General features: G+C 42.4%; 1 protein-coding gene across 1 annotated transcript; it reads left to right on the top strand.

Annotated features, from left to right (window-relative positions):
• Window positions 1–874: 874 nt before the first annotated feature.
• Window positions 875–26410, top strand: tbx21 (T-box transcription factor 21). The gene is made up of 6 exons (XM_030400077.1): window positions 875–1770; window positions 16219–16373; window positions 19031–19152; window positions 19300–19458; window positions 20538–20599; window positions 20911–26410. Exons 1-6 carry the CDS (start codon window positions 1223–1225, stop codon window positions 21731–21733), a joined length of 1869 nt encoding a protein of 622 aa, XP_030255937.1. The 5' UTR covers window positions 875–1222; the 3' UTR covers window positions 21734–26410.
• Window positions 26411–26602: the final 192 nt, after the last annotated feature.

The following is a 26602-nucleotide window of genomic DNA, read 5'->3' as shown; positions in this document are numbered from 1 at the left end:
TTAACGCCATAAATTAGTAGTCGCTCGTCTTAGATGTATTAAACATTCAAATAAAATACTGAAGCTTGTTTAAACGTTTCATGGTTCGAATAGAAAATGAAATTAAAACAAACACAAGCTAAAAAGAAAAACATCGCGCGACTCAGAAGAAGTGACGACGTCTTATTTCATTTATGACTGAATAACAACAAATCGGTATTTTGTGATCGAATAAGTTTAAATTTTAGGCAAAAATGAGCCTCAAACAATGTTTTTTCGGACGAGCAAGCGTAAATGAACAATCGTAATTAATCAATATTCTTACAATTTAGGGGAAAAGAGACGCCTGCTCTGAAACTGAACAAACCAAACGCGCGAAAATATTTAATTTATTGTTGAATTTTTGAGCAAATTCAGTGAATAAAACCTGCAGTCAGTAAATAATTGACGTTTTGTCAGAATTACATTTAATTATCGGCCCAATTAATGATAATTAAGATGCACTAATTTGTCTTTAGCTCATTTAAACTCATCATGAAAACATTTGGTTGTCGCCTGTCATTAATTAAAGGCAAACATTAATTATTCATACGAGCTGATTAGAAATTCAACATCATTTCAAACATATTCCCGGCAGGGAGGTTGTGTCGTCAAGTGTTTAATGTTCATGTAATTTGATTTTAAAATATAGATATTCTCCTGGTTGAATGTATAAATGATGCGGCTCCTGCGTGGAGCTGGTGTTGAGCTCTCTGATGGAGGGGACGTCTCTCTCTCTCTCGTGTCTGGAGCCTATCACGTCCTGCCTCCCGCATCAGACACTCCTCCAAATATGACCACTGACATAGTGTATATGTGTATATATCATAGGTTAGAAAACTGAGCATGTGTTTGAGTCACTGGTAGCGACTCCACACGTCAAAAAAAAAAAGAAAAAAAAGAGAGAGAGAGAGAGAGAGAGAAGACAATCACCTGCTCGGATAATAAATTAAAAAAAACTTTATGAATAAATATTCTAATGAGAGCGTGAGAGAGGTGGTTGATATTTTAATGTCGAGGCTGTTGAAGTTGGTAGCATGTCAGCCCCGCTGTGAGTGATAGCTGAGGGTAACAAGTCCACGCTGAGCTGCTGTGTGATTTGTTTTTTTTTTTTTTTTTTTTTTTTATTGTACATGCTCTTATTCGACTGGACGCAGCAGCGGAGCCTTATGACATTACGCACAGACCGGGAGCGCGGCTGCAAATGGGCGGCATAGGTGGCAACCTCTACCTCAGCATGTTGAATGGGACTGAGACGCAAACTTTCGGAAAGAACCCCGACATCAGCAGTCACCTCCACCGCGGCGGCAAGGATCTAGCCGAGTTCAAAATGGGGATTCAGGACGCGAGGTTTTACTACCCGGACTCTGTTCAGAGCGGCCAGGACGCCCTGGCTCTGCCGTACCACTCGGAGCAGGCGATGGGAGGGTACGGAGCGCAGCCCAGCAGGTTTTACGCACAGACCCTCAGCAGTTGCCCGTACGGCGGCGTGCGGTCGCCGCCGAGAAGCGCGGCCGGGCAGGGTTACATCCCGACGGCGGGGGACGGGTTTCCAGCAGGCGGTAAAGACTTGTACTCTCCTTCTCCGGAGAGTTACACCGCCAGCTTCCAGCACGGCTACCAGCGGCCGCCTCTCTACCCTTTACCTGGGCTACAGGTGTGCGGGAAGACTCAGGCTCTGCTCAATAACTACCCGCTGTGGGCCAAGTTCCACAAGTTCCAAACCGAGATGATAATCACCAAACAGGGGAGGTGAGTCCGACAGACAACTCCAACCATTCTCTCATTTTACCTCACTCTCTGGTTCAGAAAATCGTGCATATTTGCAAATGACGCGCCGCTGTTATTTTGGTTTTACGCACTTTCTAATTTACTCACTACCAGTCTTCCTTTAATGGTGGGGGCAGAGACCACAAGACATCACGCAGCTTCCTATAATTCAACAGAAAGACAGTTTTTCTGAGAACTTTGTCACACTTTCAAGCCTCGCTGCGTTGTGGTGATCCCCGATTGGAGGTCAGAGTTGACACATCTTTCAGCAGCTCCTGTTTACTACATGGCATCATCCCATGTCAGGTGACGGGGGTGTCTGCAGCTTTTGGTTCTTAAGTTAGGAGAGAGAATGACCTCTGAACTACACAGTATTTATGTTGCCCGTGACATAAAAGACTTTTGCGCAAAATTCGTCAGAGCGCACTGTGGAGTAATTATTTTTAAAATGCATCTACAGGATTTTGCAGAAGAGTTTTAATTCAAATTGGTCCATTTAATGTAATGTAATGCTTGAGGGGGCCGTAGAAATAAATGAATGTATGAATGAATGAATGAAGGGGAGCAAAAATATCAGTTGCTGGAAAACATTTTGACACCTCTGCCTGACCTCCAAACCAGATGATCCGCCTCGCTTAAACGCAGCAGGAAATTAACCCCTAAAACGAGGGTAATCAATTAAATTCGAGCTCTTTCCGGGCACTGACTCACTCGAGGCGGTGCGCGCAAAAAAAAAAAAAACAACCCACGACTCTTCACGAATGTATTTAATTATTTATTTTTGAAATCTACAAAACAAACTCTCCATCCCGTGAGTGTATTATTACCAACAGAGGTCTTATCGTGCTCAGACTGACGGGGACTTTTCTAAAGGAGAGGTGATAAAGCGAGATAAATCGACCTCAGCGTGGTGTCTGTGGAGGAGGCGGCTGCAGGGACGATAATAGCGAGGGTCATGATAAAAAAGAAAAATCACGTAGGAGCGTTTGTGAGGCTCCTGAGCTGAGAGAGGGAGAGAGGGAGAGAGGGAGAGGAGGAGAGAGGAGGGAAGAGACGGCGCTGCCGGGCCCCTCTGATGGGTCAGCGAGCATTAAGACGCAGTCACGTCGATGAGGATTAATTCAGTAATATGCGACACTTGAGTTTGACAGAAGGTTTCAGGCCATCGGTTTCTCATGGCTCGGATCTGCGCGCACTGTCACATAATAGGACACTGATATTTGCGGTTCACTCTGTGCGTCAGGTGAAGCTCCTTAAATCCGAAATAACCTCTAATATTTTATGTTTCTCTTTCAAATGTCTTTGTTTTATTTGTGGGGGTTTTTCGCACTTTTTGTTGGTCTTTTAAAAGCATCTCGATTCTCAGTTTTAGAGCACGAATTTCATTTTTCCTCTTGTGAAATATTCCCCTTTCACCTGCTTGGTTTCTTTCCTCTCTGGTTGACTGCTGCACACACACACACCTGCTGTCGGAGCTATTTTGAGAGCATTTTTTTGCTTCTTTTGGAAAGTCAGAAAAGCTTGAGGTGATTTCTGGACAATTCTTTCTTTTGAATTTGAAACAAGATACTCTGTTGTAATGCTTCATCTGACTGCTGCAACTCCAACAGTTCAAGAAATGTTTTTGTTCAAGAAGTTTATTAGAAATGTGGATTTTGCGAGGAGGTTTTTGTGAAAGCAGAGAAAGTTTGAGAGGAGTTTGTGTCAAGAATGCAATGTGCATCTTCTCTATTTTCCTCAGTGTGTGTGTGTGTGTGTGTGTGTGTGTGTGTGTGTGTGTGTCAGCCCTGAGTTGCTCTCTAGAGACACACACACACACACACACACACTTTGATCAGCAGCTATTATCTATCCAGTCATGGGGATTTTCTTTTTTTTAATTCTTTAATTATTTCACTGATGTTTTTTTTTCTTCTTGCACTTTATTTCACCTGACACCAAATCAAAGACTGCAGGTGACACGTCGACACACACACTCGCTAGACTTTTTTCCTCACAAAGAGTGTAAACACCCGCCCGCAATAACAAAAGGATCTGCGAAATAGGGCTCGAAGGTGTTATGAGACGAAAAGCAAAATTTTCAACTTGTGCAAAAACCACAAACCACCTCATGTTACGAAAAAACGTCAAATCCTGACGATGCAAATATTCTCACCCCTCTCGTCCGCACGCAGAGCTGCAAATATCCAGCAGAACAAGTGACGACGAGGTCAAAATATCAGAGATATCTTTTTTTTGCAGGAGTTGAGCTGAGAGACTGCACCGAGAGGGGAAAAAAAAAAAAAAAAAGATGAATTTTTCAATATCAGAGGAGATATCCTTCTTAATTTTTCATCTTGGGTTCAGGCTCACACAATAATTTTGCTGTGATTTTTTTTTCGAGAGGAGTCCGAGAGTGTGCAATGTTAATCAAAACCCTGGTGTCTGCAAGAGAAAGGGTGAAAGGAACTCAAGAGAAAAGTGTAGAGAAGGGTCAAACACAACTGAGCCTTTAGATGGCCACGCTGAGAAGGTGAGGCACCTTTGAAGTCCAGGAAGTAAAAGACTAGATTCTCTCTCTTTTTTTTTTTTCCACTTTCTTCAGCCTGCACTAGACGCCGGCTGTACAGCCTGACAGATCTCTCAGAAGTTTTGCACATGATGTACCACACCTGGGCTTTGAAATCTAGAGACATTTTCATGGCCTGTAGCAAAAGGGAGGGGGCGAATTCATCTGCACTTCTCATGAGCTAAATTCAGACCACCACACTGGTTGTTGAGGGCCCTGCTCAGACTGTGTGTGTGTGTGTGTGTGTGTGTGTGTGTGTGTGTGTGACTGGCGCTCGAAGGCAAAGTTTATGAGGGCACAGAGCGTCGAGGTAAACACGGCGAGGGAAGAAGAAAAAAAAAGGGCGAAAATAAAGATGTGAGCGGGGCCGTTTTTGATGCAAAATAATGGGATTTTTTTCTGACACAGTGAAAAAGAATCAAGTGAGTCAAAGTGAAAAGAGAAAGTGAAGCTGCTTCCCTCAATTTGTCTGACCCCATGTGCTGATCCTACACCTGCATGGGTGAGTTGAGATATGACTCAGGAGGACAAACTTTTCCCTAACTTGGTTTCCAAGAAGCACTTTTAGGCGAGGGGACTTCTTTCTGAAAATCACATCGATTTAACATAAATACGTCGGCTAGATATTTTGAAATCGACTCTAATAAAGCACTTCCTGAAGGCTCAGGCTGGGTGGCTCAGATCAATATTGCGACATAGTTTACGGAATGACACAATACTTTTTTTTTTTTTCAAATATCATAGTAATGTGGATGTTTTGATTAAGTAAGTAAAGGTCAGAGGATATTTGTGCAAGAAAAGACTCTGGTAAAAGTAGAAGTACTGATTCAACCTGTTTTTTTGAGTAAAAGCAATAAAGTTCAGGCTCTGAAATGTACTCAAAGGTCAAAAGTATCCCTCTGAAGGTGATTTCTAACGGCCATTTCTGTGCAAAGCTAACTGAAGCTCACCTTAACTCAAAGGTAGAATCAGTAGGATGTGTCCCAGCTGTTCCTGAACGCACCACAAACGCAATTGCTTGTTGGATCTCACTCCCAGGATGTCAAAAAGCCACATTGTGTGTCGGTGATGGTCCCGTGCACAGCAAAACCTTGCTGTGCATACATGCACTGACAGGTTGAATTCACTCTTCACCTCAGATTAATTAAAATCTAAAGAAAGTGAGCCTGTTTTGAAAATGAAAGGGCGAGAAAGTTCAGATATTTGTGCTCAAATGCACCTTTTTTAAAGCGAGAAGTTGTGTACTGCGCTTTGTTAATCTCCACATCTGGCAGAGGGAAGTTTCAGAACACGAACAGTCTGGTAAACTCAGAAAAATGACTTCACTTAACGGTAATGCAGCCCGTATAACCAGGAAAAAAACAACACTTATCCAGCAATAACAAGCCAAGACGTGACAATACCGACATAGCATCAATACGTAGTCCAGCCCTAATAAACAGACCTTTTGAATTAATTGTATGTCATCGGCCTGGAACGTGTCCACACATGAATCATGAAGTGACAGTTTTTTTGCTGAAAGATTTAAAGTCGTTTAACAACTCTTCACTCCTGCTGATGAACTTCTGCTTGACCCTTCACTTACAGTACAGTGTGTGTGTGTTCGAGGAAGGAGATAAGAGTGACTAAGTTCTAAACACCTTTTCAGGGAAATAATGTGGCGCTGAACTCAGAGGAATCATGCTCATGTGCTCTCTCTGCTCCACTGAGTCCAAACTGTATCAGTCTGAGGTCTGACTGTAGTTTCTCAGAGAGGAAATCATCCTTCTGATCTATTTGGCTCCAAAGAGTAGGACTGTGGGTGCTCATGACGAGGTACTGCGATGAGTGTTACTATGACGTATATCAAAACACGTACGGGGACTTTTAGGTTTTTATATGTGTGTAAGTGACACCTGGACCCTCTTTGGAGAAGATGCTTGTTTTACGATAGAAACTGTATGAAATTGTGCAGTGTGTCAATGTGGGTTTCTGCAGAATCAGAGATCAATTCAAACTCAACGCTGCAACTTCATGTTTGTTTTATGCTGAACTATCCAGTTCTCTCTCCTTACAACACCGTGCTTACGCTCTGGTAAGGTTTCGGTTTAAAAAAAAAAACGCTTGGGTTGGGGTTCGGAAAAAGTCACAGTTTGGTTCAGAATACCGGTTTTCGTCGCAACAGTCATGATTGGAAACAGTTCAACTTCCCGTGAAAAAATGGCAGTTTTGGTTCTACCAGGTGTCCTTAAAGATATCCAGTGGTGTGACGTTTGGCAGCCAACATCCCCTCCAGCTCACGATGTGAAAGCTAACTAAGTTGCACTTAACGTGGAGGTGATACGCCAAAACACAAACGTCAACCCTGTGCACATCTGTGGTCTGTAGAAATATGGATGAAATTATAACAAAAATGAATTATCCCCCTTTTTGCTGGGGACTCCATGCTGCACTCCATATATGCAAAATATCAGCACATTTCTTGATTGATTCAAATAACAATGTAGTATTTTTAAAATAGACTGCAGCTGCTGTTAAATTTACCACAAAGTCTACATTTATACTCAATGAATAATCAAGTTTCTTTCCAAAGTAGGTTTGTCACAATTTGGAAATGATCACTTCACATCAGCAAGGAAATTAGAGTGGGTGCCCTCTCCTAACCACAAACGCTTCAATACAGTGAGTTAAAGTAAAGTAAAACATGTCAATAATAATTCTAAAGATCAAATTTAGGAAGGAAATTTCTCTGCGAGATGTTTGTGGAGGAATGTTTGGAAGCCTTGTGTATTAATTCTCTCTCGCGCTCTCCGTCTGAAAGCAGAAGTGGGACTATTTCAAGGTTTTGACAGTATGACTTGTCACTTCCTGTTCAGCTGTTTATGTGCACACATGCAGCTTTTCGCAGAAACATCAAGTGCCAATATTTGCAGATAGCTGAGCGAGTGCTTCCTCGTATCCTCCCCTAATAACTGAGCGGTGAAGTCCGCAGCCTTTTGAGACACAGGCCGAATCCCGTCGGCCTCAAAGTCGTTGTTCTCACAGATGTTTCTTTTGTATCTGGTCTTCTGAGAGAGTTAATAAAACCTTTGAGGCTGAGAGGACTGAAAAAGGCCGCCTTAATTTGTTGTGTGGTTAATCAGATACCAAATATGAAACCTGCCACCTTCTACGTGAGGTTACTTTTTACTTCTTGTCGACAAAATCTCACGCAAGACCAAGTTAGCAATGTGTTGATCTGACTCTGATTGTGCAAAAGAGCTCTGTGAGCCACACTGCTGCACCGATTGAATGTTCCTTCATTAAAATTAACACAATCTGCAGTTACTTTGAGCCTGGTGTAACCAAATGGTGAATAAAATGCCATGATTTGTACAAAAAAATGTCATTTACACAGAACCTTAACCAAGAAACTCAACATTCACTTTATATGTTGTCGAGTTATCTTTTCCCACGCACAACTAAGTAGTTTGGATGCCTAAACCTGACCAAACTGCAGGGTTTTCATGTCATACGTATCTAAACGACTGAATAGGTCGATTCCGTTTGACTCCCAAGATGATCTAACAACACGACCCACGCAGCGTACCAGCGGCAGGCGTTCTGACCTTCCACGTACACTCACAGTTTGGTTAGGTTTAGGAAAACATCGCAGTTTGCATTAAAATAACTACGCTACTCATGTCACTTTAGTTAGTTAGTCTACGTGACGTAACCTCACCAACAGGACTGGGAGTGTTATTCTTAAAATGTATAAAAGTAGCGTAACTTGATTATTTTCCATGATGTTCGGATTACCTCTACGCTAAACAAAGACTGCAAACAAAGAGAAGATTTTATTACGACAGCCACTAGAAGTCACCGCCTAACAAGAACTCTAGATTTTGGTTGTAATAAGCTGCTTTTACAGTCGACGTATACGAAAATTTTTCCGATGAGCACGTCCTGAATTGTTACCATGACAATGACGGTCACCTAAAAACTTGTAAGATGTTATATGACACGCAAGAATAGTAAAAGTGTTTACACATAGGGCTGTAAAACGATTAATTTTTTTAATCGCGATTAATCGCATTTTGTCGATACTTAACTCGCGATTAATCGCAAATTAATCACAATTTTTTTGGCACATTTCTTTCTGCTCTAAATGTACCTTAATGTATTTTTTTCATGTTCTTATACTTTTAACAACATAAGAAAGGGCAAATATGCTTGCTTTATGAAAATGTTTAATCAACACTTCAAATCATGCAGGAAAATAAAAGGCTCAGAAAATATCCCCTCACCCTAAATGGGATCAAAACATGGTGATGTCTGCTTTTGGCGGAGGGGGAGCGGTGGGCTCTCTGCATCCGCCGTGTGTTCGGCTTGCAAATGATATTTGAGACTCGACGTACTTCAGCGGTAACTCATTTCATGTCGACAGTACGTGCAGATAACTTTTGTACTATCGACCGAACCATCTGGCAGCGTTTTGGAAGTGAATTTGCCGTTCACAAGTCCTTTCTCCAGTTCCTTTCACTTTCGCTTTTCAGTCCACCGTATTTTTCCAAAACCGCCAATCTACTACTGCTTCTTCTTCTTCTGATTCCCTTTCTTATTCTTCTGCCGCCCTCTGGATCAAGACTACAGGTGCCACCGACGGCCGTAAATCATACAATGCGCGTTTCTTTTTTTATTAATTATTAATAATTAATCGCCCGTTAAAAAATTTAACGGCATTAAGAGGATGTTGCGTTAACTTTGACAGCCCTACACATGGCGCATGAAGTGTCCTTAAAAGTGGCGTGCTATTTGTACGCCATCATATGATATCATGTCACCTGTTTTGACTCCATTCTACATACAGCTGCTGCTAGAAATACCCATAAGAGACACAAATGTGTATTAATCCGCTGCTGGAAATAGTCCCCAACAAATTCACAGATTCCGCTTGTTTGAGTAACATTTGATAATAAAACTGACGTGCATAGCTGTTTTGGGAATGTACAGAGCCTTTTATTTAAAAAATAAAATCATACATTTGTGACTAATTTTAATGATTGACATCTTCACTATGGGAACAATTGACCTTGAGGTGTCACAGACAGTTTGGGGAAGTCTCAAAGTATTGAGAAAGAGAAACATATTGTTGGTTATAGTCTTTTCACAGGCTTTGTTGATAAGAAATAAAAAAACAGCGTTGTCATTTATGAGGTGTGAATCATGAAATCAGCAGTATCAGATAGATAACAGACTGCACACTGAAATTGAAATTTCAACATGTCTGGTCTGAATTCCTCTGCAGAAAGTCGGTAAAGGGTGTGTGTGTGTGTGTGTGTGTGTGTGTGTGTGTGTGTTAAAGAGTGCTTGTGTCCGGCAGCAGCTGTAGACTGGCATGTTTTCGTCACAGATGATCAGGCGTACACACGGTGACAAAAACTGGACCTGAACTCCTGTCCAGATGAATCAGCGGTGCGCTCATGTAGAAAAGTCCTCTCCCTGGTGAATATCCAGTTCCTCTTCTCTTGCATCCCCAGGACAAAACCCTCCTCCCCTCCCTCCCTTCCTCCCTCCCTTCACTCCACCCTCTGCTCTTTCCTTTTCCCTTTCTCTAACCTCCGTTTCCCCCCCGCGGTTTCCCCTCCCGCGCCCTCTGTCTACCCAAACTCCCCCCCCCTTCCTCAGCCCTCCCCGTCTTCCTCTCTCCCTCCAACATCCACACGGTTTATTTTGATTTTTTATTTTTTTTTTTTAAATGTCACCACCAGCAGTACTCTCTCTGATTTACTGGCTGGTTCACCACACTCATCTGTTTCTACGGTATTCCGTCTCAAAAAGAACTCCAGTTATGAGTGTTCATGTGCGTATATACACCTGGATCAGGCGGAGGGAGCGCCTGCCGTTTGTCGTTACCGTCAAGTTTCCAGTGAATCACAGTGGCACACTGGCAGGTTGGTTAGGGAGTCTGTCTGCTAGCTTCAGAGCTGCAGGTTTGATTCCCGCTGGTGTCAAAGTGGGTCCTTTGTGTTTTGTGTACCGGTCTACTGCAAGAGCATTTGCGTAAATGCAAAGGCTGTTTTCTTTGTGGTTGTAACTGTCATGCAAACACAAACTCGCCGTCTGAGAGCGCGGCGCAGCTACTGTACGCTTCATCACCACGGCGCCACCACACTGACAAAAACTGCACGCTAACATGTTTTTTGTGTTTTTCGGCTTCTGTCAGTGAACTCGACATAAAAACCTGCTGCCGCCCCCGCATGCAAATACCCCTCTGTGTTGTGTTTTCTATGGTTTCCCCCCTTGCCAAGTACCGATTTCCTATAAAAGGCTCCAGTATAAGTCAATCGACAATATCAGTGGAGCAAAAACGATAACTACTCATCTACTTTCTAGATTACTCTCAACGCGCCGTGGGCGGGTCGATCCATTCATATGCCGAACAACCGAGTTTCTGTTTTCACTCGTATTAAAGCGAGCAGTGGAAGAAGAGCCCTCTCACCTGTTCTCTGCGAGCCACTAAAGAGCTGCTGCCACGGTTCTGTTTCACCAAGAACTATGATTGATTGTTAAACCGGACTCGCCATGTAGCCAGAAAGACCCAACTGGGACCGCTCATGGCAGGGTTTTGTCTTACCACTGAAGGGTAAGACGAGCCTGTGTGCACGTGTGTGTGCACGTGTATGTGTGTGTGTGTGTGTGTGTGCTCAGTCAACAAGCATAAAGAGCCGTCGTGCAAAGACACAATCCAGAATATATGTTTTGAAACGTTTCCTTGCACACATTTCTTCTTATAACCGCGGATAAGTTGCAACTAAACGCTGAAACTTATCCGTGGTTATAAGAAGAAATGTAAAACTCTGTGTTCCATCTTTTCAGTTCTATGTCGTGACAACACTGTGCTGAAGGTCCGGTTGGGCCTACAAGATACTGACTGCACTGGCGCCAAATATCAATATTTCTACAACGTGTCTTCCCAAAGTCACACATGGACCTGGACAAGATGCAGTCAGTGTGTGCATGTAAAAGACTAAATGCACTTTTTTACACCACAATGCAGTGAATAAATGCATAATTGTTGCATTCCATTTCCTTCTATGTGATATTGCAATGCGTCGGTAGATGATCGTCTTGCAAAACTATCTGCAACTAACGGTATCATAACGTATCGTATCAAGAGTTACTTTGGGATCCCCCCCACCGTTGCTTAGGGTTAAAAAAGAAAAGGTTAATGTTTCATGCTTATATGCCAGGTTTTGTTGTCACAAAGATGGCTGCAAAATGTCTTGATGTCTTGTAAAAAATATCCAGTTTTGTCAGCTGAAACGGGAAGTCCCTAGCTGTGATCTCTGACTAGCCGTCTCACCAACTGCCAATTGATGACAAAGTCAGCTCATTTATTCATTTTTTGGTCCACTGTGGTTTGCCCTGTGCGCGGCCGTGTACTGAGTAGCGTCTGTTTTTTATGATAATGCATTGTAGAGATGTTGATATGATATGTGTCCACCATCCACGGTGTGCATACAAGCATATGTTTGCTTAATTCCACAAAGAAGAGATCTAACGTAAATATTTTTACAACGTTTTTAATACGTAGCAGCATGAATAGATCATAGATCAGCCCGGGTACTTAGAGGAAGCCAAGCGGTCTTTTGAAAAACAATAAAAGAAAATGTACTAAAACAGCTGGGGAAGTAGTTTTCAATAAACTAAATTTAAACTGGAGGAAACAGTTGATTGGGACTATTTTCAGTAGCGGATTAACGACCGTTTGGTGCTCTAGCGAGTATTTGTAGCAGCAGGATGATGTATGTGTGAATGAGTCAAAATAAACTACAATGAACGTGTTCATAGTAATGAAGGAACATGTCACCGAATGCAACAGTGATATGTTATATATAGTTTTTCGATGAAAGCAGAGCTCGATGATATCAGGCTTTGATACACGTGCGATACTTGTTGGATCAATTCACTGTACAAAAATGTAGATAATAACCTGCATTATCCTCTAAAAGCTGTCTAAACACGAGGAGTGTTAATAAAACCGATGTTACATTTAAATCAGGAAGTAAATAAATGAAAATCTGATCAGACATCCAACTTTCTTTAATTGTACAGATGATTTTTAACACCATATTTAGGTGTGACAGCGAGCTTTCATGCAGGAATAAAGACCTGATTATAATAACGCGTGACGACTGATTTGTGTCAAAGTTTGACCTCCATCCAAACTAACTTTATGAATTCATTACGTGAGTGAAGTATATTTTTAATTGGCCCTTTTTTCCCGTTTAAAAAAACAACACGGATCGAGGTCACACAACACAAATCCTCATCAACACTGACGGGGGGCCCTCCAGGTGTCCCACTGGCCTCGAACGCATCGTCTCTTTACACACCTCACTTGTTTTTACACCGCTTAATGGCCGAAGCGCTTCAGGGAGGACACACCGCATTTAAATGAGATACATTTCACGCCCAGATGAGATAACAGCTCGCGTAGTTTATCTCGACGGCGCTGACAACATGCAGGATCGTCTTGGAAATGATTCAGACTTTTTTGTGATGATGAGTTTACTCCGGTTGTTGTCAGAGAGAACTGTGTTTTAGCGTGTTTATATGTGATCAAATACTGTAGGCTTTGAGATGTTATCTATCCGCTCCACCCACACCAAAACGTTATAGAAGAAGAAAGAAGAGGGTGTTTCTGAACAGGAAGTTTATTTTCTCCTTTTTGTGTACAGTCTTTGCACGCTTATAGTGTCTAATTTAAGCCAGGCACTTGATAAAACACGATTTAAACACCCCCTTTCCTCTAAGTTCTTTCGATTAGTTTCTTTTGGGGGGAAACAAACCCCTCACATGTCTCTATACAACATGGAGCGGTGCTGCAGGACGTGCAGTTGAAGATAAAACTCAATCACGTTTCCCGATCGAACAGATCAAGTTCATGGAGAGCATCGCTCGTTACAAACGCCCCAGCTGCAAATAGCAAACAGTGAAAACCATCGCCTCGGGTGCTGCTGCCCAGTTTTAAAACAGCGGGACCAAATGTCAAACATGTTGCCCTGATTTATTAACAGCAGCGACACTCTGGTGACCTCATATAGACCCAAACTGCACTGCAGGCTCACATACAGACACATAGCATGAATGAGAATAATGGAATGAATTAGTCCTCGTTCAGAGGTTAATTTATTGACCTTCAGACATACAGTGGAGGGAATTTTCATTTGGGGAAGTATTGATATTTACAGGAAACTATGTGTGAAAGAGGCCTCAGCGAGCGTCAGAGCTGGTGGTAAGATTTTAGAGATCTACGGCGGTGATGTCCATCTGTTGGTCTGTTAGTCGGTCGGTTAGTAGAACATGTTCAGACATTCATGGCTCCCAGAGGATGAATCCTGCTGATTTTGGTGATTATTTGACTTTCCTCTAGTTCCACCAACAGGGTGACATTCGTAGTTGTTAGTGAAATAATACAACATCAAACACTTGATGGATTGCCGTGAAATTCGGTACTGAAATGAATTGTTTCTGGGAGGATGAATCCTGTCGTCACTGTGTAATAACCAACATAAATATTTGGCTACAGTGTTTCTGTACTCACTCTCAAAAATGGACATTATGATACATTATTCCTCTATATAATAATCCAAATATTCATACAGTGAAGAAAATCATAACGTTTTAGACAATTGCTCATATAATCACATCACAATCACAATACCTACATGAGAGATGACATTTATAATCAGCTAAAACTACATCTTTCACCTCAATTTTTGGTTTATTGTATTATTCGGTAACTATATCAATCTATTTCTGATTCAAAAGGCAGTAACTGATAAAAACAACAGCCAACAAAGAGATGCTGTTGCTGTAAGACACAATAAAATCACGTGTTAAAACTGCTTGTGAGATTTTAAACATCAAGTGTTGTGTAATAAATTACGTAATCATAAAACTACTCGGGTTTCTTTCTCAGTCTATAATCTTACCATTAAGATCTACAAACTTCACAAGTGTTTGGTGCTGATTAGTAAATGTTAGCGACCTACTTCACGGCAGCATGTTACGGCGTTCGTAGCATCAAGCTAACCTCACAGAGCCACTAGCTCGACTGTAGACTCTGCATTTTGTTTACCAGGCTACCTGCTTCCAGTCTTTATGCTAAGCTACGCTAACCCGGCTCTAGCTGTAGCTTTGCTTTTACCTTTTAATCTTCTGGTCCATCTCCAGCCACAAATGTACTATTTCACTCGTCTGGAACTATTCTAAGATGACACAACTCAGTCCTGTCTATGAGAAACCATCAGAACAAGTAGACAAACATGAGACGGCCTGCTTTAAAACTGCTGCCATGTTCATGTGTTCATGTGTTTCTTGTTGCTTTGCTCTGTTTTAAATAAAACTGGAACTTCTCAGCAGGTTCCTGAGACATTACGAGCCTCTCTGTCAACACTACATGCACTCTGAATGTTTGATGTGTACATGCCTATAGACTGTCACAAGTGTATTTCTGTCACGGCGCGGGTTTGTACATCCGGTGTCCATGTCTCATATCTGTGTGCGTCGTCCTCTCCCGGTTTAACCGTCCCTGCGCCGTGCTGCCCGGGGACGCCCTGACCTCCCGGTTACCTCGTCTCAGTGAAGCCCTCTGTAGTCAAAATAAGCTCCACATGTAAAGCTCCAGCGATCGGGGGGGGGAAGCTTCTCTGGCATCTTTTATTAACAGCAGCATTAAATATTCACCTTCACTCGTCCCTCCACTGTCAGCCGTCCCCTCCACCTCTGGTCCACTGCCCTCGATTCTCCAGCTGGCGAAGAAGCAGAGGCGGACAAGAAGAGTCACCTCCTCAGCCTCACGTCTATACGTTGTTGTCCTGAAAGAGCATTTGCAACACGTTCATGATTCTCGGTGCCTTCGACTTTGTTTCCAGGACTTTTCTTAGAAACATGCGCTTGGTTGGGGGAAGGGAGAATTCCCCCTTGCCTGTTTCTGACAGCGGTGGCTGCAGAGAAGCGAAGCCATTAGTTGGACAAATTAGGACGATTTTTAAGTGTGTCTCTGGATTTCTTTTCATCTTACTTTCAAGGCTGAATCTTCTTCTCCCTGTGTTGTCAGAAATACATCCTGCCAGTAAAACGTGGACCTTGCAATAACAAATACTGTGAGCATTTTCCATCTTTCTGCTGACATTTAGTCGGAAAATACTGAGCAAGGGTCTCTGTCGTTGAATTGACTCACTATCAGTTCTGATTTTAAGTACGTCTTAAGCAGAAAACCACCAAATGATTATGAAGACAATCTTAGCTTGACGTGAAAATGATCTTATCTTTAAGCAATGTCTTGACTTGACGTGAGTGATCTTCCAGCTGGTTGAAGCTCTACCACAAGGACCTTTGATATTTAGTTGATTTTCGAGGCCCCCGTGGAGAAGAGTTGTCATGTTTCCACTATCAAAACCACAAAATAAGATGTCAGAAATAAAATGAGTGCTTCTTTTTAATTGGCTGACAACACACTCCCTGTAACTTTGCCCCGGGAAATGTAAACACAGATTCTCTCAGTCTGGCAGGCGTCAAGAAAAACTAAACAGAAATAGTTGATTTTCTCTCTGATGATCTTATGTAGGTCAAACAGTGGCATCAGTGTTAAACTGAGACTGTTTCATAACCGGTTAAATACTCCTTCTAGGGAAATTGCAGTTTCAGGCAAATATACATCCAAGCCTGTGGAGAACTCTGCGTGAACTTTATGAACAATGTGAATTAACGGTGTGAGGAATTAGCAGATCAATTCAAAAAGACGTTTCAATTGAAATGTCGACGCTTGCAGCCTTCAGCTACAAAATGAAACATTTTAATTTCTTAAAAAAGGAGCGGTGATTGATCATGTTTTTCCTCATGTGTTTATCCAGGAGGATGTTCCCCTTCCTGAGCTTCAACATCAGCGTTCTGGACCCGTCCGTCCACTATAACGTCTACGTGGACGTGGTTCTGGCTGATCAGCACCACTGGCGGTACCAAGGCGGCAAGTGGGTCCAGTGTGGGAAGGCGGAGGGTAACATGCCAGGTACATATAACATCAGAGAAACATCGTAAAATCACAAGTAATGGATTCATATGTTATTTTTCTGTTGCTGCCGACTTTTTCATTTATATTCAACTGTGATGACTGTGTCCTTTGTAATAACCCTAAAATGAATTAAATATTAAACTAATCAAATGTAATTATATTATTATTATGAAAAAGATTAAAAAGAAGATCTGAAAAGCAGTGACGGAAAGTAACTAAGTACATTTACTCAAGTTCTGTACTTCAGATCAGGACTGGGAGCGTTTTAAATGTATTCCGATACAGTTACTAATTACCTCTTTAAAAAAAGTAGTGTTGTATTACATCATTACCAAAAATATGCAAATAAAGACGAGATACTGATATAGATATAAGATGACTTTTATTTAATCTTAATACTCATGTATCTAAATCTATCTGTAATCTAATTACATCTTTTCCTGTAACTTATTTTATGCGTCTTTAAACTTTTATTCGTCTACATTTATCTAAAAAGCTGAAGTAACTAGTTACTTTGCAGAGACATATTATAAAAACAATATAATCAGCAAATGTATTATGATTATTGTAGAGAAATACAAACGTAATGCATCAATACTTATAATTCAATGATATAAAATCTTGTATATTATTTTGAAATAGGCCGTTCTGCATCGTGAGTACTTTTACTTTTGGTAATTTTTTAACAACATCCAAAAAATTGTTTGCATTGAGTACAATTTTAAATGCACAACTTGTAAAACAACACTTTTTCTATGACTTACACTATATTACCACAAAGTTTTCAGTCAGCTGTGCACAATTTACTTCCCAGCCACTAACAGAATACTTCACCCAAATATTAAAATGTTCTTAAATCAGACACTTGACTCCCCAGGGGACAAAACCGATGTTTCAAAATGTACATGCTCACATTTCCACATTGGTCAGGTGCTCAGTTTGGTGCATGCAGCATGGAAGGTCGTGAGGAAGTGGTTTAGTTAGCAATATTGAAGCAAACCTAGATGCATACATTTAGGAAACCAAGACGTGCATCATGATGCACACGTAGTCTGAGAGGTTTCTGTGGACATTTTGATGTTGCTTCTGCTTGAAGTCCTTCTGCAGGGAGTGACAGAAGTAGACAGATTGATTCACAGGACGCTGTTGTTGTTGTTGTTGTAGTTATTTTAGGGGTTTTAATACTTATATTACATTTTTTTTTTGTCTGTGCAGTAAAATTCAAATACATTTTCAGATGTGAAGCAGACTACAAGGAGTTTATCTGTTGTGAAACCGTTTCAATTTCATACTGATCCTTCTATATGACTTACAGCAAAGGAGACCATCAGCGGGAAGATATTTTCTGTATTGCGGTTCTATTTTTCATGGCAGAGTGCTGAGGATGAATTAAGGAGTGTCTGTAGTTTCACCATCATATTATCACGGTTATTAATATTACGCAGCCCAAAAAAGATGCTTCACCTCATCGCTGTGCATCCTGCAGACAGCCATGAATAGTACTCATATCGTTTGCATCTTTCTTTCACACACTTTCGAAACAAATGCCTGCAGTGGCGAGATTAAGATCCCAACACCACCGCTTTTGTCCACAGGGGCCGCCAGAGTGAACACGAAATGAAAGTTCCTCGTGTAGCTGCTTTAACGTGTCAGATTTTCCAGCCATAAATTAATAACAAATAAAAGAAACCACAGATATTAAGAAACACAAACGTGAGGAAGGCGGAGGTTTATGTATGTACATATTTACCTTTACTCCCTCAAACCCGTCCGGATCTTCACCTCGAAGATCTACTTTGGGAATATCAAGAACAAACACTTCTTTAAATACACAATATAGTCATCAAACTCATATTCCTTCATGCTTCTCCCCTAATACACTGTGATGTATCAGTGTTATCAGTCACAAATGTCCCCATTATTTGTACGTAGCTGTTTCAGTACATAGGCAGAACTCTGGATTTCACTTTTCCAGCCTTGTTTCCAGTTTGGATTTGTTTTTTTTGTGTCAGTTCCCATCCCTGCGTCACTCTCCCTGTGCTCTCTTCCTCTTCTCATTCATTATTTCCTCCTGTTCACACCTCAGTTAAAAAAAAAAACACACGCACACACACAATAGCAAGTCAGCCAAGACGACACATTGTGTGCGATTGATGATAGACTAACCACAATTATATAGATGAGAGAAGGTGTAAGGTGTTGTCACACATGTACCAGGTGTTGTGGAAAAGTGACAGTAGTTGTGGAAACTGTGGTGAAACAACTTTACTCTATTAGAATTAATATTGCACATGTGTGGTGCGCTGGCAGAAGGTTAGCAGGTCATTGTGGTGACACTGTGAAAAAAATCAAAGTGCTGATGGTTTATTCTGCAAAAAGAAGGCGTCAAATACAAAAGGGACGAGAAACAATGTCAGAAAATACACTTTAACTTAAGTTCATACATGGTGTAAAGTATGTTTCTCATTCTCCTACTTACTGAACTGAATCAGCCTCATACAACTATTTAATATCGCACATGTGAAACCTTTAATAACGTTGCTCCGGCCCTTTGACTCAGACTGAAAGTGTAAATAAAACTGGTTCGAGCAGCAGACAGTAGACATGCTTTTCTTTTTAAAACGTTGCTCACGGCGTCGCGTCTCTCCTTCCAGGGAACAGGATGTACATGCACCCCGACTCTCCCAACACAGGAGCTCACTGGATGAGGCAAGAAGTGTCTTTCAGCAAACTCAAGCTCACCAACAACAAGGGCAGCACCAATAATGTGGCACAGGTACTTCCATCGGAAACTCTGACCGCACATTTCCTGTTTGTTTCTCTGCTGTTTTCTAATAACCAATGACAAAAATGCTGAAAGAAATCTGAGTATCTTAAACCACATGTACCAGATTTTAGATTGTGGCCTGTGTGTCCTCTCCAGATGATCGTGCTCCAGTCGCTCCACAAGTACCAGCCTCGTCTCCACATCGTGGAGGTGAAGGAGGACGGCACAGAGGATCCCTTCCTCTCATCCAAAGCTCAGACCTTCGTCTTCCCGGAGACGCAGTTCATCGCCGTCACTGCCTATCAGAACGCAGATGTAAGTCGCAGCAGTCGTAGGGAGACGGATGATAAATTGATGATTTTTCTTGATTTGTTTTGTTTTTAGTTTGCACATGCGTGAGTAAAAATGCCAGAATCAACTGGCAATGGTCTTAAAACGGCTTCCTTATATACAACAAAAATGTATGCCAAAATATTTGGCATAAAGTTTAAAAACCTTTTCTTTTCCTTGCAAATAATGATCAGCCTCAGCTTAGCTTTCTTTTCTTTTACCAAATATAACTCAGAAAAGCCTGAGAATAAGTTATAAGTCCTGTGTTAGAGTCCCAATTGTTGAGTTTAAGGATTTGTTGCCTGATTTTAATTCATGTACGCACATTTTTTGTTTCATTTCATTCTCAGGACTTCATTCATTCGCCCTTTTATATGTGTTTTTGTTTTGTCAGCAGCGTAAAGCGACTACAACTACCATTTTGTTTCTACAACCCCCGTGTGGCTGAACGATAAATAAATGTAAACTGCACGGCTGCGTAATGAGGTCATAGCGCCATAATGACTCCTCTTATGACTTTTATAACACCGTCTTGATGAGGTCTACAGTTCAATGATTCATGTCGGAGCCATGTTTCAGATAGAAGCTTTGGTTAATGCATGGATGCATCAAAAATTCACACGCGCTAATTTACATTCCTGCAATCTACTGCGAGCGTAAGCGTGGCGTCACTATACGGAAGCCAAGTTCAACCAAGAGTCAACTCACCTCGGCTGACCCGAGAGCTGCAGCTCCGTGCTCGCAGTATGTGCTGTATATAGTATATCTACAACAGCTGTTCAGATACATTGTGTGAGGGCTACTTTCCTCCAAAGCAGAAGACAACTCGCCCTGTTTCTATGTTTATTCCATCACTATCTATATATACAGTAGGTGTGCCCACTCTCCGGTTCTAACATGAAGTCTTTCCAGCAACAAGAGAAGAACTTGCATATTATCCTCATTAATTATTAGTCAGAGGCCTCCTCTCTTTCTGCTCTCATTTCTCTGACGTGCTCGCTCACTCCTTCTCTTTTTTCCTGTGCCTACATTCTCTCATTGCCCTCCCCCTGTTCCTTACACAGATCACTCAGCTGAAAATAGACCATAACCCCTTCGCTAAAGGTTTCCGCGACAATTACGACACGTAAGTATTTTTTTTAAAAAAAGTTCTGTTCGTAAAGAGAAAATCTGTGTTTGAAATCGTGCATTGGCTTCACCGTACATTGTGAGACTGGATCGTTGCTGGTGCTTCAAGTGTGCTTCACGTCTTCATCTTAATACGGGAATATATAGATGCAATTACTGGCTGCTCGAGCACGCTGCAGTGAGAGGGTGTGAGAGGGGCTGTGAAATGTTTGATAGATAGTTTGAGGTTTTGGGCAGGAAATAACACCTTCTTTTTTTTTCTCTCTTCTCACACTCTCTTCTCTTCCCCTCCTCCTCCCTCCTGCCTAGGCTGTACGCTCCTCCCGACTCTGATCGCCTCACCCCCTCCCCCACAGAGAGCCAGCAGCTGCTGCCAGGGAGCTGCTACCCTCAAGGCTACCTCCCCGAGCAGTACATGAGCCCCCTTCCACAGAGCCGCTTCTATGGCCGCGAGCCTATCGGCATGGGCCAGCAGCACAAAGACCCGACCGCCAGCCCCGGCCCTCATAGCCGCTGGTACCTGCCACCTCAGCAGGGCGTAGCCCCCAACCGGCTCGACTTCACTTCCTCCTATGAGGGTGACTTCTCCGGAAATGGTTTCTACAAGCCCTTCCCGTTGCAGACATCCGCTCACCATGCCCTCAGCTACTACCCAGACCATCCCTTTGCATCTACCAACGTGTCTGTATCAGGGGCCACCTCAGCGGCCTGGACCACCAGCCGGCCCACGCCTCAGTACCTCAGCCACCCGAGTAAGCCCGGCCCGAGTCTGGGCTGGTTCAGACCCATATCATCCTCTTCCTCCTCCTCATCTTCTTCTACGTCACCAGGCAACCCGAGGTTGCACCCTCCCTCGCTCTTGGAGCCTCTGCAGCCGCCCCTGCTGCAGGACAAGCCCAAAGACTCTGTGGAGGTGGCGGCAGGAGAGGACCCCTGGCTCGAGCCTCCCTCCGTGAAATCGGCGGCCTCGGCTGACTCAGGCCTGTTCGAGGGCGGCGTGGGGGACAACAAGAAGAGGAGGGTGTCGCCCTACACATCCAGCACGGAAAACTCCCCACCTCCACGCGGTGGGGACGTCTGCGAGAAGGACAGCAACAGCGATGCAGACTACTATGGCTATTACACCCACTGAAGACCTCAAACTTGAACCACACCACCGAGTCTGCCAGCGTCCACCCACACCGCCCTCATGAACATGTAGTGGTCTGTCGAGCCAGGTCACGATGAAGGGCCGGAACAGTCTCCACTAGAACCACAAAAGAGAACGTCCACGCAGTCTATAAAGTCTCCACTCAAAGTGTCAAACGATTACGGGAGGAACTTTCAAGGTTACTGTCAAAGTTAGCGTTGAACCGAAGTGGATGTGACTGGGTCGCTGCCCTAGAGTCACATAAACACCACGCAGACAAACAGACCTGTGACTTCAGCCTTTGAAACATCTGGAGATTTTGGGGGTGAAAAAAAAAAAAATGATCTGCATATCTGCCTGCTGACAGACGCCTGCAGGGACTGTCTGTTCGAACCGCATCAAACACTCTGTCTGTCCCTTCCGCTCTGTCTTATCTCCGTCCGTCTCGTCCTTCGCACCCTCAGCCATTCACACGTACTCCCACAATATGCTCGTGTTTATTTCCCCTGACGATTCTGAGCAGAATTAACATCTCACTCGCAGTCTTCTCTGCGATCCAGCCCGATACGTTTAGTGCAGCTCCCACCGGTGGCGACACGGGAGCTCTGCAGGCGCCGAGGCCAGAGTGAACTGAAGTCAGGAGGTTAAGAGAGCTTAACAAGCACATGTTCTGCAGCACGGCCGCTAATCTAACTAAACCCAGCTAGGACAACCTGTGTGTGTGTGTGTGTGTGTGTGTGTGTGTGTGTGTGCAGAAATAGTAAATCCTTACAAGTGAAGACAACCGACATATCACTCAACTGCACAGACAAATTGTTGGACTTAAAACACAGAAGTACTTCTATCAAGTGTTTGAAGGGTAAAGCAAAAAAACATTTGATAAAGAATTCATTTGATAATTAGTTTGGGGGTTTTTCAAGCAATATTTGCTGCTTGCAGTCCGTCAAATGTGAGTATTTGCTGCTTTTCTTTGTCACACATGATAGTGAACAGAATATTTTTGGACTTCAGACTAATGGAAGCGTCATCTTGTGAAATTATGACCAGAAATGTCATCATTTCCTGACATTTTAGGGATAAATTGATCAGTGAATCAAGAAAATAATCATCAGATAAATCAATAATGAAAGTTACCATAGTTGCAGGAAAAATTCTCACCACAAGGTCCAACCGACTCTCACGGCCCTCTTCAGTGGATGGAGGTGACTCAGTTGTTATCAGGTGACCTGAGTGTGGAACTTCCATCACGTGATAACAAGCAGTCGTGTCTTTACATACGCTGCAGAGAGGGAGGATGAATATTGTTTAAATATGAGCAAAAAAGATGCACATTTTCCGACTCACAGTGTTGCACTATATATAGAACAACCTAAAAAGAGAGCTTGAGAGTGAAGTTCAATCACGGGTGAAATGGGCGCGACCATCGGTTTCGGAAAGTCACGGAAATCAGGTGCAGCTCCCCGGATCCACCATCATGAAGGTGTTGCGGGGGCGGTTTCTGAAGCTGTTCGACGATCAGTTCTGATGAGGCACACCGGCAACTTTAAAGCATGAAGGATGAGATTACATCTTTTAGATCTTTAGAAGCTGCTCTGAACTGATCCTCACTAACACGAGTTGAGAAATAGTGATATTCAGCATCTCACTTTTCTAATTCTGGGTCTGAATCAGGTGTTTGAATTGCGAGATAAGGTCCTTAAATAAGATCAAGGGAAGGGGCAGGAGCTGGCGATCAATACCAGTATCAATAACGATACGACTGGATAACTGTATCAATGCATATGAGACTGTCCCCTCACCTCCTGTCTCACTCTGGCTTTAGCTCTTCAGCATCTTAAAGGAAAAGTTCTCACAAAAATCAAAATTCAGTCATTGTGTATTCACCCCAGTGCAGATGGAAAGTCGAAAGTTGCAGCATTCTCCTGAACAACTTTAAGCAGCTGGAGACTTTTTAAATCATTAAAACAAAGATGAAAAGATGTTATTTACACAAAATCTTCACTGTAGCGACTTGGATTACACCAGACGAGCTACGTGGAGTCGTTTATGTTTTTGTCCAGTTGTTTAGTAGAACGCTGCAACTCTGTTTGACTGTAAAGGTCCTGAAATGTTTCGTGGACTACGAAAATGAGTAGTTAGTGACTGAATTTTCATTATTTGGGTGAACCGTTCCTTTAATCTCGTTTGTTTAAATTACAGAAAGTAATCCCGATATTCTGCATCGTCTTCGCTGTGCTGCCTGGACGTGTTTCCTCCCCGTACAGTAGCAGCAGACGTGTTCGAAGTGGGTCATCCTGACGCACCTGTAGACGAGGCGCTGTCACGATAAACAGGAAGCACAAAGTGACCAGACGGACACAGAATTTCCCCCCTAGTCTTCGGGCCTATCATGTTGTGACACCGGTTGACACGAGGCCCGGCTCCCGGCCCCGGTGACAGAAATGAAGAGTGAGGCCACAGTCGGCGCTGATCAGAGGTCTGCTCCTCATTCCTCACCAGGTGTGCTAATGGCCTCGGACAACACTGGGGGCGACAGACAGGCTCCCGCTCTGTGAAGTGCGCGCTTACTAAAGCCTTTACTGACAGAGAGATGCAATTACTAACATATTTTATTGCTTTATTTGTGAAAAGCCCCCCCAAAAAAGCACCAGCCATCTACACTATGTATATGTCAGAGAGTCTACTACAAGAAATGGCTTGATATTGACCCCAAAAATGCAGCTAAAGACGGGAGACAGTTAGCTTAGCTTAGCATAAAGACTTGAAGCAGCTAGCCTCGCAGGAAATTCTCCTCCACATAACCTTTCATAAAAGCACAAATCAGTTTCTGTACAGATTAAACCAACAGGGTATAAAGTGTTAATGTGTGAGCTAGGATTTTGCATGTGGACACAAAATTTAAGCTCTTTATTCTTTGCTTCAGTGATTTTATACGAGCGTATAACAACCGGGGCTTAAGCTGAAGATACAGGATACATTCTGTATCAAATGGAGAACTCCTGCAGATGACACTTCATAAAAGCACAAATTGATGTTTTTTACGCTTCAGTTTTTGTACAGATTGAACAAACTGCAAGAAAAAGTTGAGATATAAATGAGGATGCGAGAGATTTATCCAAAAAACTGGAGCTAGAGTTCAAAGACTATGTTAGCCTTAGCTTAGCGTAGCGTAAAGACTGCCATCAGGGGGGAAACAGCTAGCATAGCTCGTCGAGAAAACGCTCATGTAGATACCTTCATAAAAGCACAAGTTCAAGTTTCTACACTTCGGATCAAACTAACAGGGTATAAAGTGTTATATTTTAGCTTTAGTGGTGCTAGTTGGCAGGATTTTTCTGAGCAAAATTGATTTTATGCTTCGTTTAAAGACTGGGGCTTAAAACTGGAGTCACTGGAAGTTAAAGACAATCAAAAACATGATGCATAGAGATTCAAACTCTCTTGACAAACTCCTGCACAGTTAGCGTAGCGTGTTATAAAGACTTGAAGAAGGAGGGAAACAGCTCGTCTGGCTCGCCAATAAATCCTCCTGCAGATAACCCTTGACAAAAGCACAATTTGTCGTGTTCACACTTCAGTTTTTGTGTAGATTTTCTAGAAGCGTTGTGGGACTTGAGATGGTGTCACTGGAATTTTAAAGACAATCAGAAACATCATGCACATAGATGTAAAATCTCTTTGCGAGTATAACTACTGGGACTCAAACTGGACAGTTTGAAATATGATCCATATAAGATGTAAAATCTCTTTTAAAGCACTTGATTAAAAAAGGTCTTAACAATGATGTTGATGCAAAGAAGGGACGCGCTGTGTGACAGTGCAGTCCTGAAGATTAAAATAAAGTGTTAATGAAGTGTTAATTTTATGCTGAAGACAGAACGGTTATATATCGTTTGATTATCTGAGGAGAAAATATGTATGTTGCTTGTGTAACATTTCCAACAGATGTGCTATTTAATGTTTATGTTGAGAAGTGTCAGAGAAAAAAGCCGATGATTCTTAACAATGAGGGTTGAACAAGAGACAATTCATGTTTTAAGTGCAATTAATAGGAAGTTAATTAGAATTAGTGATGGCATTTTAAAAAAAAAACAGCAAGAGCAGAATCTTGTCCGATCACTGGCCTGTTATTTATTTCATGTGCTGTGGTTTGTTTCGTGGTTCACTCAGTGATCCTGCTGCACCAACAGGAGGGCAAAGATCTCCGAGAAAAAAAGCTTTTTCAAGACACACCTCAGGAACGACCCCTGCTGGCTATCTCAGCTACTTACAATCAGCCAATCCCTGATGTTAAACCTCTAATACCTCCATTTTCCCTTGTGTCTGTGTTTCCCCGGAAGACACAATTTCCCCTCAGTTAGAAAATAAGACTGTGCGGGAACAGAGATTTTACTGTACGATATATAAATATAGGAGTGAAAGGAGGGAGACCGGACGAGGTCGAGCGCCAAGCATGTTATTTTTTTTGTGTGTGATCCATGTGCACTGTTGATTTCGAAGGGGAGCCGCGTCGACTCCTCTGACTCTTTCATCAAGAGCTTATAAATGGCAATGCATAAACAGATAAGAAAAAGATTTCTGGGAGGGGAAAACTGTTATTTATTTAAAAAAAAGGTGGCATATTTGTGTATTGTACTGTTGTTTTTTTATTCATGAAATTAAAGCTTACACATGAACAAATCTGGGCTGCTGTGACGTGTTCATCTGAGATCTGAAAGCACCTCTTCAAGTTATGAGAATTAATTTATACCATGATCTATAATTTTAATGATTTTACCCTTTAATCGATTTCATTCTCACGCAAAAGTCTCACCAGGCGTTAATCTGCAGTGACGTGGAGTTATAATAAATTAAATGATACCACTCAGAAAT

Source organism: Sparus aurata, chromosome 20 (genome assembly GCF_900880675.1).
Source record: "Sparus aurata chromosome 20, fSpaAur1.1, whole genome shotgun sequence".
In the NCBI taxonomy this organism is placed as follows: domain Eukaryota; kingdom Metazoa; phylum Chordata; class Actinopteri; order Spariformes; family Sparidae; genus Sparus; species Sparus aurata.
The sequence above is the reverse complement of the archived record's forward strand: the minus strand, read 5'-3'. Positions and strand labels throughout refer to the sequence as shown.